The 16,638-nt window shown below is 36.7% G+C and overlaps 1 protein-coding gene across 10 annotated transcripts in view; it reads left to right on the top strand.

Annotated features, from left to right (window-relative positions):
• The window catches only part of ST7L (suppression of tumorigenicity 7 like), a 116,730-nt gene that overhangs the window by 28,912 nt on the left and 71,180 nt on the right, over nt 1–16,638 (top strand). For all 10 annotated transcript variants that reach the window (XM_088835574.1, XM_088835579.1, XM_055401642.2 and 7 more), the window contains 4 exons: nt 2,240–2,318; nt 14,020–14,174; nt 15,665–15,762; nt 16,142–16,256. In XM_088835574.1, the coding sequence (XP_088691700.1) occupies nt 2,240–2,318; nt 14,020–14,174; nt 15,665–15,762; nt 16,142–16,256 (447 nt within the window). The remainder of the gene's footprint in view (nt 1–2,239; nt 2,319–14,019; nt 14,175–15,664; nt 15,763–16,141; nt 16,257–16,638) is intronic.

Here is a 16,638-nt window from a genome sequence, read left to right as displayed (position 1 = left end):
TCTGAGGTTATTGATATTTCTCCTGGCAATCTTGATTCCAGCTTGTGCTTCTTCCAGCCCAGCGTTCCTCATGATGTACTCTGCATATAAGTTAAATAAGCAAGGTGACAATATACAGCCTTGTCGTACTCCTTTTCCTATAGTAATCGCTAAATTAGTAGATTTTTGTTCTTACGCTATTGATTTGTTTATTTAGGACATTGAACAGACATAATCAAGAGATTATTTAACATTAAACTCCAGATTTACAATTTTAAGTTGGAAAATATGGACCCACGTCTCCACTTGGCAGTAATCAGTTAGACCTGAACTGGGATTCTCTCTTTTAGACAGTGTATGTGCTTTGTGCTTTTAGTTCTGCAAGGTCTCAAGGCATTTATATTTCTGACCTCTGGTCTTAGATTGAATGGTATTTAGTCCCTTCTGCTTGTTAGCATGTTAGAATAGTATTTAACTTGAAAAATAGATAAATTTGATTGAATTATTAACTGCTTGTGTTATTTCTTAAGCATATCACGAATTGTTAAAGAGAACTTTAGAAGACTATAATAAATCAGCAGTTAAATACTCAATCAACCGTTGAATACTAAATGATTTCTAAACCTTGTTTTAGAGGGAAGTAAATATTTTCCTTCCTCTACTTTATTTCCCGTTTCCTCTTTGGCTTAGAATTGCATTGGTTGTGAGGGATAATAAGGCTGGATAGAGCATTTGAAAACATATGAATAACAAAAAATAAATGCTTAATGGTAGATTAGATGACTACTAGAAATAGAAGAAATACAAATGAAAGTGAGAAAATGAAAACATGTATTAAATTAGCAAAGACTGACACTACTCAGTGTTAAGGAAGTGGGGAAATTGTCACTCTCCTGTACTGCCTGAAAAAATGTGAATTAATACAATCTCATTGAAAGGAATTTGGGAATATATATACAAAGTCTTTTAAAAGATGCATACATTTTTAACCATTCCACTTCTAAAAATGAAATATTTGGCCAGGTATACAAAGATAGATGTTAAAAGATGGTTATCATAGTATTTTTATATTAGTAAAAAATTAATTAACCATCAAAAGATAAGTGGTTAAATAAATTACTATGTATACTTAATATGCTAGAGTACCAGGTAACCATTTAAATTGTTAATAAAATTCATTGTCAAAATTGGACCTGAAAATATTATATAACGTATGGAAGAGAGCCTCATCATCAAAAATGGCAAGTTAAGTATTATATTTGATTTTTAGGTAATATTTTAATGTTTAAGCAAAACGCTATTCTTTATCTGGTTATTATCATATGGGTGCTGACTTGCATCAATCTGTCAAGTTCAGGAAGCATTAGCTGTCAGCTAGCTAGTGACGTTTGATATGAGAAATGTATTTTTGTTACACAAGTAGAATATATTGTCTCCTTTTCTAAGCCAAGACTAATATTTTGTTTCCAAAGGAAAACTCAAACGTTTTCCACATTATTCTTTCTGGACAGTTGTAGGTTTCCTTCCAAAAGCAACATTCATAGATTCTCTATTTTTCTTATCAAACTTGAAATAGGCCAGATAGTTTCATGGATTTCTTTGTTTATTTGTTTGTTTAATTTTAAAGAAACTTTGCTTACTGTGAAATTTTCAATTTGGTGTAGTAAATGATAACAAAACTAATATTGTTATTCCAGAGAGATCCTAATTCAGGCTTTTCTTGACTGTTAGTAGAGACTCATATTTTCCATAAATGTACTGTATCCTAAATTAATTCCTTTTCCCCCCTTTAATATAAAATACAAATTCAAGCATTCTTTGTGGACTGAATCTTTGATTAGATAAAAACTTTGGTTTTTAAGGTTTTTGTGTATCTTTAGCAGTTCCATAGAACCTTTCCAAAAGGATAAAAGAACAAGAATATTTTATTAATTGTAATCTGATGTCAATTTTAATATATATTTAGATATATAAATGTTCATGTATAATAATGATATAGTTAACTTGATTGAGTACCACCTATGTTATTATTCATATAAATCAGATAAATAATATTTTAATTTCTATTTTATGTAAAGCTTCCAAATTTAGTGTAAACTTTTCATAAGGTTAACATGAGCCATCACCCCAGTTTGTTGTTTATGTTTAAGAACATGTTATTTAAATCTTTGTTTATTCTTCTAAATCATTCTTTGTATGTTTTGCATAAGATAATTTATGTTTGCCATCTCATCTACTTTTCGAAATGTTTTTCCTACAGTTATGCAGAAGGCATGGAGAGAAAGGAATCCTCCAGCTCGAATCAAAGCAGCCTATCAAGCTTTAGAATTAAACAATGAGTAAGTTTGAAATATAATATATGGAAAATACGGTTGTTTTGAAGGAAACCCAGTCAAATGATTTTGTTTCTTTTTTCTATCCCTAAGACATTTGGAGTCCTTAATGTTCCCCTTTCTCTTTTTGCATACTAGGGACAAAATTTGCAGTGTTCATTGACATTTGTTTTTTGCTTCTGAAATTGTAAACTTATATGCTTTTGAATATGAATTATGTAGAAATATTTTTCAAAAGGGAGAATACTGATCTAATTGATGATAATACTTGATAGAGTACTAAAATACTTATGCCACCCATTTTAATTTTGTTTTTCATTTATGTCATTCACTGAAAGCATTCATTCAGTCCTGAGACCTGTAGTTGCTAGTAGAATTGGAGGATTGGGAAGGGAATTCAAAATAAGAAAAACATGGCTCTAACCTTATTATTTTTAATGTTAGCAGCATTTATATTTTTAAAGTTCCTTCTATCAACTTTATATTTTAAAAAGTATAAGTGAACTTAATATTTAAATAAGATCAATAAATATTGATGTAATATTAAATAAATGCCAAGAGTAAAAAATGGGCCTAGTTGGGATTAATCAAGGAATGCCTCCTGAATAATGTGAATTTAGCATTGTCCCCATACTCCTCCTTTCTCCCCTACCACAGATATATTAATCCTTATTAAGAAGACTTACCCAAGGTAGAACAGAAATGTCAGTATAGGGAACTCAGCAAGCAGTGAATCAAGTTTATTGAGACTCTGAAAATGAATCAAAAGTTTATTGCAATCTGGAGAATGCTTAATCAATTTTAAGAAAGAACTGAATTTCTTTAAGAGAGTTTTATTTATTTATTTATTTTTGGTGTTTTAACTTACGTGAACCCCATCCTCCACCCCCTAGCTCAGTGGTAGCCTTGAAGACAATAGTCACTCTTCTGGGTATAATTCCGTCTATCAGAGGAAGCAGACTGGATCATATTCTCAAAGAACTGTGTTCTAAAATGGTCTGACTGGTCTGATGAACCCATGAAGGACCAGCTCTAAGGGCTTGCCTTTTTTACTTTGGTTAATTTGAAACTCTCCCAGCACTGATACAGCTATAATGGGGAAGGGGGTGCAGTTAGTGGGGTGGGCGGGCTGGCATTTGTTGAAAATATTTAACGGCAAATGTGTTAGGGCCTACTGCCACGAGCAAGGGGTAACAACAGGCAAAATTAGACAAACTAGAAAGCTTGGGAGGAAAGGCTGAGGAATGAGAAACTGGGAAATAAAGGTTTTTAAAAGCTTCCACATATTCCTAGGAATCTCGGCAGCTTCACACATGTCCAAGTTTGGGCACTTGCTCAGAAAAGGCTTAAGGCCCTAAGCTCTCATGTCTGTCTAATTTTCAGGTTCTGCACAAACAGAAAGTGAAAGCTAAATCACTGTGGATGCTGATTGCAGCCATGAAATTAAAAGACGCTTACTCCTTGGAAGGAAAGTTATGCCAACCTAGATAGCATATTAAAAAGCAGAGACATTACTTTGCCAACAAAGGTCCATCTAGTCAAGGCTATGGTTTTTCCCGTGGTCATGTATGGATGTGAGAGTTGGACTGTGAAGAAAGCTGATCGCCAAAGAATTGATGCTTTTGAACTGTGGTGCTGGAGAAGACTCTTGAGAGTCCCTTGGACTGCAAGGAGATCCAACCAGTCCATTCTAAAGGAGATCAATCCTGAGTGTTCATTTGAAGGACTGATGCTAAAGGTGAAACTCCAATACTTTGGCCACCTCATGTGTCGAGTTGACTCACTGGAAAAGAGTCTGATGCTAGGAAGAATTGGGGGCGGGAGGAGACGGGGACGACAGAGAATGAGATGGCTGGATGGCATCACTGACTCGATGGACATGAGTTTGAGTGAACTCCGGGAGTTGGTGATGGACAGGGAGGCCTGGCGTGCTGTGATTCATGGGGTCGCAAAGAGTCGGACACAACTGAGCGACTGAACTGAACTGAACTAATACGTGATGAGTTGCTTCTCTCTTGCTGCTTTCAGGTATCTGCCCTTATCTCTGATTTTTGAATCCTTGATTATAATGTATCTCATTGTGGATATCTTTGAGTATGTCTTCTGTGGGGTGTGTTGAGCTTCTTTGATGATCCATACCTTTCATCAAATTTGGAGTCTTTTCAGCCAATTTTTCTTCAAATAGTCTTTTTTGCCTCTTTCTATCTTTCTGGGACTCCATTATGCATAGGTAAGTGTGTTTAACAGTGTCCCACAGGTTTCTTAGGCTCTGTTCTCTTTGCTTCATTCTTTTATTTTTGACCAAAATCAAGTTTTCTGATTCCTTCTTCTGCCTGTTTAGATCTGCTGCTGAACCCCAATAGGAAATTTTAAATTTCAGTTAAACTTTTCAACTCTAGAATTTCTATTTAGCTTTTATCATTTCTACCTCTTCACTGATATTCTCTAATCCGAGACAGATTCTCAAGGTTTCATTTAATTCTTTGTATATGGCTTCCTTTACCTCCTTGAGCATATTTTAAATAGTTGATTTAAAGAAAAGTCCAAAGTCTGGGCTTCCTCAAGGGCAGTTTCTATTCATTTCCTTCTTGTCTCTGTGAAAGGCATGTTTTGCTGCTTTGTGTGTCTTATAATTTTTTTGTTGAAAACTGGAAATTTAAAATATTATAATCTAGCAACTCTAGAAATCAGATTTCCTCTCCTCCCCAAGGGTTGTTGTTGCTGTTTATAGTTGTTTGTTTAGTAACTTCTGAACTGATTTTGTAGTTTATATTCTCTGTCATGAGTGACTAGTGAAGTCTCTGCTCTTTTAGCATAATAGTTAGTGACTTGATAGAGATTGCCCTAAACCCCTGAAATAAAAAACAAAACAAAAAACAAGTCTTTGCAGATGGGTTCTGTGTGTGTATGGGGGCATACCTTAAACATTCAGTCAGGCAGTTTACAACTTTGCCTTCAGTTCAGTTCAGTTCAGTTCAGTCGCTCAGTCGTGTCCGACTCTTTGCGACCCCATGAATCACAGCACGCCAGGCCTCCCTGCCCGTCATCAACTCCCGGAGTTAACTCAAACTCATGTCCATTGAGTCGGTGATGCCAGCCAGCCATCTCATTCTCTGTCTTCCCTGTCTCCTCCTGCCCCCAATCCCTCCCAGCATCAGACTCTTTTCCAGTGAGTCAACTCTTCGCATGAGGTGTCCAAAGTATTGGAGTTTCACCTTTAGCATCAGTCCTTCCAATGAACACCCAGGATTGATCTCCTTTAGAGTGGTCTGGTTGGATCTCCTTGCAGTCCAAGGGACTCTCAAGAGTTTTCTCGAACACCACAGTTCAAAATCATCGATTCTTCGGCAGTCAGCCCTCTTCACAGTCCAACTCTCACATCCATACATGACCACGGGAAAAACCATTGCCTTGACTAGACGGACCTTGGTTGGCAAAGTAATGTCTCTGCTTTTCAATATACTATCAAGGTTGGTCATAACCTTCCCTCCAAGGAGCAAGCGTCTTTTAATTTCATGGCTGCAGTCAGCATCTGCAGTGATTTTGGAGCCCAGAAAAATAAAGTCTGACACTGTTTCCACTGTTTTTCCATCTATTTCCCATGAAGTGATGGGACCAGATGCCATGATCTTAGTTTTCTGAATGTTGAGCTTCAAGCCAACCTTTTCACTCTCCTCTTTCACTTTCATCAAGAGGCTTTTGAGTTCCTCTTCACTTTCTGCCATAAGGGTGGTGTCATCTGCATATCTGAGGTTATTGATATTTCTCCCGGCAATCTTGATTCCAGCTTGTGCTTCTTCCAGCCCAGCGTTCCTCATGATGTACTCTGCATATAAGTTAAATAAGCAAGGTGACAATATACAACCTTGACGTACACCTTTTCCTATTTGGAACCAGTCTGTTGTTCCATGTCCAGTTCTAACTGTTGCTTCCTGACCTGCATACAGGTTTCTCAAGAGGCAGGTCAGGTGGTCTGGGGTTCCCATCTCTTTCAGAATGTTCCACAGTTTATTGTGATCCACACAGTCAAAGGCTTTGGCATAGTCAATGAAGCAGAAATAGATGTTTTTCTGGAACTCTCTTGCTTTCTCCATGATCCAGCGGATGTTGGCAATTTGATCTCTGGTGCCTCTGCCTTTTCTAAAACCTGCTTGAACATCTGGGAGTTCACGGTCTACATACTGCTGAAGCCTGGCTTGGAGAATTTTGAGCTTGACTTTACTAGCGTGTGAGATGAGTGCAATTGTGTGGTAGTTTGAGCATTCTAAAGTGAAAGTGTAGAAAAATATATTCCATACAAATAGTAACCAAAGAGAGATGGAGTGGTTAAACTAATACCAGACAAAATAGACTTTAAGACAAAAATTTTTACAAGACAAAGTTTGACATTATATAATGACAAATATTTAATTTATCAAGAAGATACAACAATTATAAACTTGTATACATTTAATAAGAGAGCCCCAAGTGTATGAACCAAAAGATGACAGAATTGAGGGAGAAATAAAGAGTTAAACAATAATAGTTGAAGACATCAGCACCTCATTTTCAATAATGAATAGAATAACTAGACAAAAGATACACAAAGAAATAGAAGACATGTTGAATGAACAATACTGTGAACCAAATACTGTATCTGTATCTAATAGATATCTACCCAACAACATTTCCATATACCCAAAGTGTACATGGAACATTCTCCAGGATACATCATAGTTAGGACATAAATAATTCTCAGTAAACTTAAAATGATTGTAATCATATAAACTATCTACCCTCACTACTATGAAATGAAACTAGGAGTCAGTAACAGAAGGAAATTCAAAAATTTCACCATATTGGAATGTGTGGAAATTAAACAACAAACTCTATAGACAAATAATGTCAAAAGAGAAATCACAAGATAAATTAGAAAAATGCTTTGGGATGAGTGAAAATGAAAAAATAACATATCAAAAATCATGAAATACAACAAAAGCAGTACATGCTCAGAGAAAAATTTATAGCTGTGAATACCTACATTAATAAAGAAAAAAGATCTTAAATCAGGAACTTAGCTTTATACCTTAAGGAGTTAGAAAATGAAGAGCCAACTAAACTCGAGGCAGAAGGGAGGGAGTAATAAAGATTCAGTTCAGTTCAGTCACTCAGTCATGTCCAACTCTTTGCGACCCCATGGACTGCAGTACACCAGGCTTCCCTATCCATCACCAACTTCTGGAGCTTACTCAAACTCATGTTCATCGAGTCGCTGATGCCATCCAACCATCTCACCCTCTGTCGTCCCCTTTTCCTCCTGCCTTCAGTCTTTCCCAGCATCAAGGTCTTTTCCAAGGAGTCAGTTCTTCGCATCAGGTGGCTAAAGTATTGGAGTTTCAGTGTCAGCATCAGTTCTTCCAGTGAATATTCAGGATTGATTTCCTTTAAGACTAACTGGTTAGATCTTGCAGTTCAGGGAACTCTCAAGAGTCTTCTCCAACACCACAGGTCAAAGGCATCAATTCTTCGGCACTCAGCCTTCTTTATAGTCCAACTCTCACATCCATACATGACTACTGGAAAAACCATCACTTTGACTAGATGGACCTTTGCTGGTAATGTCTCTGCTTTTTAATATGCTGTCTAGGTTGGTCATAACTTTCCTTCCAAGGAGTAACTGTCTTTTAATTTCATGGCTGCAGTCACCATCTGCAGTGATTTTGGAGCCCAAGAAAAAAAGTCTCTCACTGTTTCCATTGATTCCCCATCTATTTGCCATGAAGTGATGGGACCAGATGTCATGATCTTAGTTTTCTGAATGTTGGGTTTTAAGTGAGCTTGTTCACCCTCCTCTTTCACTTTCATCACAGGGTTGTTTAGTTCTTCACTTTCTGCCATGAGTGTGGTGTCATCTGCATATCTGAGGTTACTGGTATTTCTTCCGGCAATCTTGATTCCAGCTTGTGCTTTATCCAGCCCAGCATTTTGCATGATGTACTATGCGTATAAGTTAAATAAGCAGGGTCACAATATACAGCCTTGATATACGCCTTTCCTGATTTGGAACCAGTTTTTTGTTCCATGTCCAGTCTTCTCGGCCTTTTGGCTAAGATCAAGTGTAATAAATATTAGATATAAACAAAATAGAGAATAAAAAAAATAGAATCAATGAAACTAAAGGTTTTTTTTTTTTTAAGAGATCAACAGACCTGACAAACTTTAAGTTAGATGACCAGTTAAAAAAGGGAAGACTCAGCTTACTTAAAATCAAGAATGAAACTGGGGACATTACTACAACCTTAAAGAAATTAAAAATATTGTGAGAGAATGCTACGAACAGTTGTGTGCCAAATTGGATAACTTGACTGAAATGGACAAATGAAATGCACAAACTACCAAGACTGACTTCAGAAGAAATAGAAAATCTGGATATACCTGTAACCAATGAAGAGATTTCAGTTAAAAATTCCAAAGAAATCCTAGGACTAGATTACTTCACCAGTGATTTCTACCAAACTTTTAATGAAGAATTAACTATCCTTCTTAATCTCTTCAAAGAAATAGATGAGGAGGTAAGTCTTCCTAACTTACTCTGTGAGGCCAGTACTATTCTAAGACCAAAAGCAAAGAAAGACATCGTTGGAAACAAAAACTACAGACTATATTCACTATGAATAGAGATGGAGAAATTTTCAACAAAATACTAGCATACCAGCAGCAAATTAAAAGAATTATTCAAAAGAATTATGTGACCAAGTGGGATTATGCCAGGGAGGCAAGGGTGGTTTAATATGTGAAAATCATTCAACGTAAGACACCACATTGATAGACAAGAACCATGCAGTCATCTCTGTTGATGCTAAAAAAGTATTTGACAAAATCCAACACCATTTCATTATAAAAACAAGGCATGTGAGGAAACTTCCTCAGACTGTTAAGGACATCTCTGAAAAACCTATAGCTAACTACATACTTAAGACTGAAAGGCTGAGAGCTTGCCCTCTAAGATCAAGAATAGGCAAGAAAGCCTGCTCTTGCCAGGCTTCCAGGTGTCTCAGTGGTAAAGAATCTACCTTCCAATGCAGGAGACATAGGAAACCATCCCTGGTTTGGGAACATTGCCTGGAGTAGGAGATAGCAAACCTCTCCAGTATTCTTGCCTGGAGAATTCTGTGGACACAGGAGCTTAGCAGGCTACAGTCCATGGGGTTGCAAAGAGCTAGACATGACTGAGCACATATGCATGTCTGCTCTTGCCACTTCAATTTAACAGTGTACTGGAAGTGCTAACCAATCCACTTAGGTAATAAGAGGAGGAAAATGGCTTTTGTATTTCTGTTCAAAGATGACATGATCTTATATGTAGGAAATCTTAAAAAATCTACCATAGAACTATTGGAGCTACTAAAAAAGTTCAACAAAGTTGCAGGAAACAAAATCAACATAAAATCAGTTGTATTTTTATTCAATAGCAGTGAACAATCTGAAGCGGAATTAAGAAAACAGTTCCATTTATGGTAGCATCAAAAATATCAAAACATTTAAGAATAACCAAGGAAGTGCAAGACTTATACACTGAAAACTACAAAGTATTATCAAAAGGTTAAAGAAGACTTAAATAAATGAAAAGACATCATGTTCATGGGTTGGAACACTTATTATTGTTAGGATGCTAGTATTTGTCAAGTTGATGTACGAATTCATTGTAATCTCTATTGAAATTTCACTTGCTGGTTTTGCAGAAATGGACAAAATATCTTAAAATATGGTCTTAAAAATATGAGACTTCAAGTAGATGAAACATGAAACAATCTTGAAAAAGAGCAAAGTTGGAAGACTCATTTCCTGATTTCAAAACTTACTATGAAGCACCAATAATTAAATCTTAAGGATAGTCTTCTGGATTACTGGTATCAAACTGAGAGTTCAGAAATAACCTCGTACATCTATGGTCAGTTGAGTTTTTTTAAAAGTCCAATGTGTGTTCTCTCTTTTTTAAAAAAATTTTTTTTTTATTTGGCTGCCTCAGGTCTTAGTTGTGGCATGCAAAGTCTTTGTTGTAGCATGTGGGATGTTTTGTTGCAGCAGGCAGGCTCAGTCGCTCTGCAATATGTGGGGTTCAGGTTCCCCAACCAGGGATTGAACGTGCATCCCCTTAACTGCAAGGGAGATGCTCAATCACTGGTCCACCAGGGAAGTCCCAATGGTCAATTGATTTTTTAAAAGGGTGCCAAGACCATTCAATGGGGGAAAGAATAGTCTTCAACAAACAGTAACAGCTTGATAACCACATAACAAACATATGAAGTTAGACCCTTGACTCATACCATATACAATTAATTAAATGGTAAACAAAGAGCTAAACTTAAAAGCTAAAACTATAAAACTTTTAGAATGTTCATCACTATTGATTTGGCAGTGGTTTCTTAGACATGACAGCAGAAGCACAAGCCAAAAAAGGAAAATTAGATAAATTCAGTTCAGTCTCTCAGTCATGTCCGACTCTTTGCGACTCCAGGAACTGCAGCATGCCAAGCTTCCCTGTCTATCACCAGCTCCTGGAGCTTGCTCAAACTCATGTCCATTGAGTCGCTGATGCCATCCAACCATCTCATCCTCTGTCATCCCCTTCTCCTCCTGCCTTCAATCTTTCCCAGCATCAGGGTCTTTTCCAAGGAGTCAGTTCTTTGCATCAGGTGGCCAAAGTGTTGGAATTTCAGCTTCAGCATCAGTCCTTCCAGTGAATATTCAGGACTGATTTCCTTTAGGATTGACTGGTTGGATCTCCTTGCAGTCCAAGGGACTCTCAAGAGTCTTCTCCAACACCACAGTTCAAAGCATCAATTCTTCGGCGCTCAGCTTTTTTTATAGTCCAACTCTCACACCCATACGTGACTGCTGGAAAAACCATCACTTTGACTAGATGGACCTTTGTTGGTAATGTCTCTGCTTTTTAATATGCTGTCTAGGTTGATCATAGCTTTTCTTCCAAGGACCAAGCATCTTTTTAATTTCATGGTTGCAGTTACCATCTGCAGTGATTTTGGAGCCCAAGAAAATAAAGTCTCTCACTGTTTCCAGTGATTCCCCATCTATTTGCCATGAAGTGATGGGACCGGATGTCATGATCTTAGTTTTTTTAATGTTGTTTTAAGCCGGCTTTTTCACTCTCCTCTTTCATTTTCATCAAGAGGCTCTTTAGTTCCTCTTCACTTTCTGCCATAAGTGTGGTGTCATCTATGTATCTGGTTATTGAAGTTTCTCCCGGCAATCTTGATTCCAGCTTGTGCTTCTTCCAGCCCAGCATTTCTCATGATGTACTCTGCATATACGTTAAATAAGCAGGGTGACAATATATAGCCTTGACATATTCCTTTCCCAATTTGGAACCAATCTGTTGTTCCATGTCCAGTTCTAACTGTTGCTGCTTGCCTGCATACAGACTTCTCAGGAGGCAGGTCAGGTGGTCTGGTATTTCCATCTCTTGAAAAATTTTCCAGTTTGTTGTGATCTACACAGTCAGAGCTTTAGCATAATCAATAAAGCAGAAGTAGATGTTTTTCTGGAACTCTTGCTTTTTCCAGCAGGTGGCAATTTGATCTCTGGTTCCTCTGCCTTTTCTAAATCCAGCTTGAACATCTGGAAGCTCACGGTTCACATACTATTGAAGCCTGACTTAGAGAATTTTGAGCAGTACTTTGCTAGCATGTGAGAGGAATGCAATTGTGTGGTAGTTTGAACATTCTTTGGCGTTGCCTTTCTTTGGGATTGGAATGAAAACTGATCTTTTCCAGTCCCGTGGCCACTGCTGAGTTTTCCAAATTTGCTGGCATATTGAGTGCAGCACTTTCACAGCATCATCTTTTAGGATTTGAAATAGCTCAACTGGAATTCTATTACTTCCACTTGCTTTATTCGCAGTGATGCTTCCTAAGGCCCACTTGACTTCACATTCCAGGATGTCTGGCTCTAGGTGAGTGATCACACCATCGTGGTTATATGAGTCATGAAGATCTTTTTTGTATAGTTCTTCTGTGTATTCTTGCCACCCCTTCTTAATATCTTCTGCTTCTGTTTGGTCCATACCATTTCTGTCCTTTATTTTGCCCATCTTTGCATAAAATGTTCCCTTGATACCTCTTATTTTCTTGAAGAGATCCCTAGTCTTTCCCATTCTATTGTTTTCCTCTATTTCTTTTCATTGATCACTGAGGAAGGCTTTCTTATCTTTTCTTGCTTATTCTTTGGAACTTTGCATTCAAATGGGTATATCTTTCCTTTTCTCCTTTGTCTTTAACTTCTCTTCTTTTCTCAGCTAATTTTTAAGGCTTCCTCAGACAACTGTTTTGCCTTTTGCATTTCTTTTTCTTGGGGATGGTTAGATAAATTAGATTTCATCAAAATTAAAAGTTTTTGTGCAATCAAAGGATATTGTCAAAAAAGTGAAAAGGGCCTAGTATTGAGAACATAGCAAGAGCTCTTACAACTCAGTAACAAAGACAACCCAATTAAAAATGGGCAAAGGATTTGAATAGACATTTTTTCAAGATATACAAATGACCAAAAAGTACATAACGAGGTACTCAATGTCACTCATTGTAAGAGAAATAAAAATGAAAAACACAATTTGCTACCCCTTCACAAGATGGGTATAACAACAGTAATGGAACAAAAACAAAAAATAGAAAGTGTTTATGAATAACTGAAATTTGTTACCAAGTCTGACCTGGTAGTGAGCGCTTGCCATATAACAGGCCAGTAATTGAGCAATGAGTTGTTGGGGTAAGGAATAACAGCTTTATTCTGAAAGCCAGAAAATCAAGAAGATGGTGCATTTATGCTTACAAAGAACTCTCTTGCCTGAGTTAGAATTCAATCTTCTTTTATACTAAAAGGGGATGGAGTGAAGTCAAACATTTCCTGGTTCCCATCCACCTCTGGAGGAGTATGTTCCTCCCAGGTAGGCCTGACCAACACGTTTCCTGTGAGCTAAATAAAAGTCTTTTAGCATAATGCTTATAACCTGGGAGGCAGAGTTCTGAGAGTTGGATTATTATGTATAATTATGTATAATTTAAATCTATAGGCAACATCCGTTTAGTGATTAACTTGTAATAGAATAGAAAATGTTCTTCCCTATTACAAAAAGTTTAGGTAAAGACAGGGAAATGTTATGTAAATAGACATACCCCAAAGAAACTACAAACAAAGCTCTGTCTAGTCAAGGCTATGGTTTTTCCAGTGGTCACGTGTGGATGTGAGAGTTGGACTATAAAGAAAGCTGAGCGCCGAAGAATTGATGCTTTTGAATTGTGGTGTTGGAGAAGACTCTTGAGAGTCCCTTGAACTGCAAGGAGATCCAACCAGTCCATACTAAGGGAGAGCAATCCTGGGTGTTCATTGGAAGGACTGATGTTGAAGCTGAAACTCTAATACTTTGGTCACCTGATGTGAAGAACTGACTCATTGAAAAAGACCTTGATGCTGGGAAAGATTGAGGGCAGGAGGAGAAGGGGATGACAGAGGATGAGATGGTTGGATGGCATCATCGACTCAATGGACGTGGGTTTGGGTGGACTCCGGGAGTTGGTGATGGACAGGGAGGCCTGGCGTGCTGTGATTCATGGGGTCGCAAAGAGTCGGACACAACTGAGCAACTGAACTGAACTGAAAGAAACTACTTGCTTTACCATTTTCCTTAAAACTGCCTTGCTTGCTTTCTTTAAAGCTGTGCCACTGCATATGTTCTACTGGCTGAGGAAGAAGCAACAACTATTGTAGATGCCGAAAGGTTATTTAAACAGGCACTCAAGGCAGGAGAAACAATTTACAGGCGGTCACAACAGTGCCAGCACCAAAGTCCTCAGCATGAAGCTCAACTCAGTAAGTGAATATGAACTAATTTTCACCTGTCTTTTAGTTCTTGCAGTTGCCTCTTTTATGTGTAAAACACAAAATACTAAATTTTTAAAAACTTAATACTTAAAAGTTAGCTGCTCTTCATAAGATATAACAAATCTGTTCAAGTCAGCAAGACAGAAATGTGTATTAGCTAGAGAATGTTTGTGGAAGAGAATAGATCTGCTCTGGTTATTGAGAGATGTGCTGCTGTGAAACTTAACAGTAATTTATTTCATGCAAGAATTGGGCTGGTCATTGGAGAAACACAACTCAAAAATTCTCGAGATTCAAAAGAACCTTCTAATAATGATAAACAACTGTTACTTTTATCCACCCTTACCCAAGCAGTAGTAGAGGTATATGTATCATTTGGTTTGCTCTTCAGGCTGTAAAAATATCTCCATATAGTGCCAGGGAGTGGCCCTTTAGCACAAAAACCAGCCTTACACTTGGTATTGACTCTTTCTTTGGTGGTTTTTTCTCTACAGTATATTTGAGATCATATGGGCCATAGCAACTGACATCCTTTCTTTCCACTCTTAGCATGCATACTCTCCCAGTTGTGACTGAGACACTTACCAAAGATATTAGGATCTGTAATGTTGTTGCTTCCTGCTATATTATGTGGCCAGAGGGTTTAATTTCATGATTTTGGCAGAGAGTGGGCAATAAATTGAAATATGTTTATATAATGCATTATCTGCTGGGAGTTAAGTTCTAAATCTTTTGTTTGTGGAAATTATAATTTGGATGTTTTCTCTCTAAACTAAATATTGATGTATATAGGATGTTTCATTAAAGCATGTTTTTATAACACACAACTGTGGGAATATATAATCTTGCAGTCTGGAACTAATGAAACTACGTCTGTAAAAAAGTCATGCCATTTGTCCTTGTATAATCTCAAATTTAGTTATGGGATAGGTTCAGAAATATTTGTTAGCCCTTTCTGGAAGTAGTTTTGCCCTTGAGCAAAAATTTACACTAGTATATAAATTTTGTTTTGAATATCTTTTGTCAGTTAAGATAATGGATAATATTAAAATAGTAGATTGTTTATACAGAAACTTAATAGATTCATGTTATTTCTTCCTATTAATGTATGTCTTTTAATAGTAAAATCTACTTGCCTAGTGTACACAAATTACTTTATATATACTGTACTCAGATTAGAGTCAAAAGTAATCCTATATGTATATATATACATACATATACTTTTAATATAAAAAACTTCAAACATCTATAAAAATAGAGCAATATAATTAACTTTCATTCATTGTTTATTACCCAAATTCAACAATTATTAATATTCTTCTATTCTGACACAATTTAATTTTAATTGAACCTTCCTCGGTATATAAAATTATTTGCCTTCCAGGCTAATAAAATTGATAGATAAATATATTAATGAAATAGCTGTTCATAATATAAAAGTGATAGTTTTGGGTCATTTGTTGTTTTTTTTTAAATAGGGAGAGATACCAATGTACTGGTGTACATTAAAAGAAGACTGGCAATGTGTGCAAGAAAATTGGGAAGAATAAGGGAGGCAGTAAAAATAATGAGAGATGTAAGTAAATTTGATGATTTAACCTTTATTTTTTCAAAACTGAAAATATGTTTTAAGTTGCTGGTTAAGTTAATGCAAAATCACTGTGTGGCTTTTTATTTTGTAACATTTATTTATTGGCGGTACCATGAGGCCTATTGCATCTTAGCTCCCCAACCAGGGAACAGACCTCAGGCCCTGGCAGAGAAAGCGCCAACCACTGGACCACTGGGGAATTCCCCAGAATCTTTTTTTTTTTCAATTGATAGTTTTGTAACAATATATTTAATATACACAAATTTCTTAGAGGTTGAGTCTCCAAAGTTTTAATAAAGAATTTCTACTTCTGTATTGAGTTCATTTGCTATAATATTAATCTTTTTTTCCTTTTAATATATAGTTAATGAAAGAATTTCCTCCTCTTACCATGTTGAACATCCATGAAAATCTCCTAGAATCACTTTTAGAATTACAGGCCTATGCAGATGTCCAAGCAGTTCTAGCAAAATATGATGGTGAGTGATAATTCTCTTAGTTGATTCTTTACCAGCTGAGCTACCAGGGAAGCCCCTCTTAGTTGATAGCATAGTTAAAGTGGTTTGTTTTTTTTTTTTCAATATAAAGTGATCACAAATGGTATCCTACTCTGGTATTTCTGTGACTTTCTCTTTGCATTCTTTCCAGTCAGTATTTAGAATCTGTGGACACAAGTTACTATTAAGTATCTTCTTTTTGTAAATACTTACTTATTTGGCCAAGTCAGGGCTTATTTGCCGCATGCAGGATCTCTGTTGCATCATGCAGATCTTTTGTTGCAGTGCACAGACTCTCTAGTTGTGGTGTGAGGGCTCAGTAGTTGTGGTGCACAGGTTTAGTTGCTCTGTAGCACGTGGAATC

The sequence above is a fragment of the Moschus berezovskii genome, chromosome 4 (genome assembly GCF_049115385.1).
Source record: "Moschus berezovskii isolate FMDL1 chromosome 4, NW_MosBer_1.0, whole genome shotgun sequence".
NCBI lineage: Eukaryota > Metazoa > Chordata > Mammalia > Artiodactyla > Moschidae > Moschus > Moschus berezovskii.
Note: the sequence above shows the minus strand (reverse complement) of the source record. Positions and strands in the feature narration are given on the sequence as shown.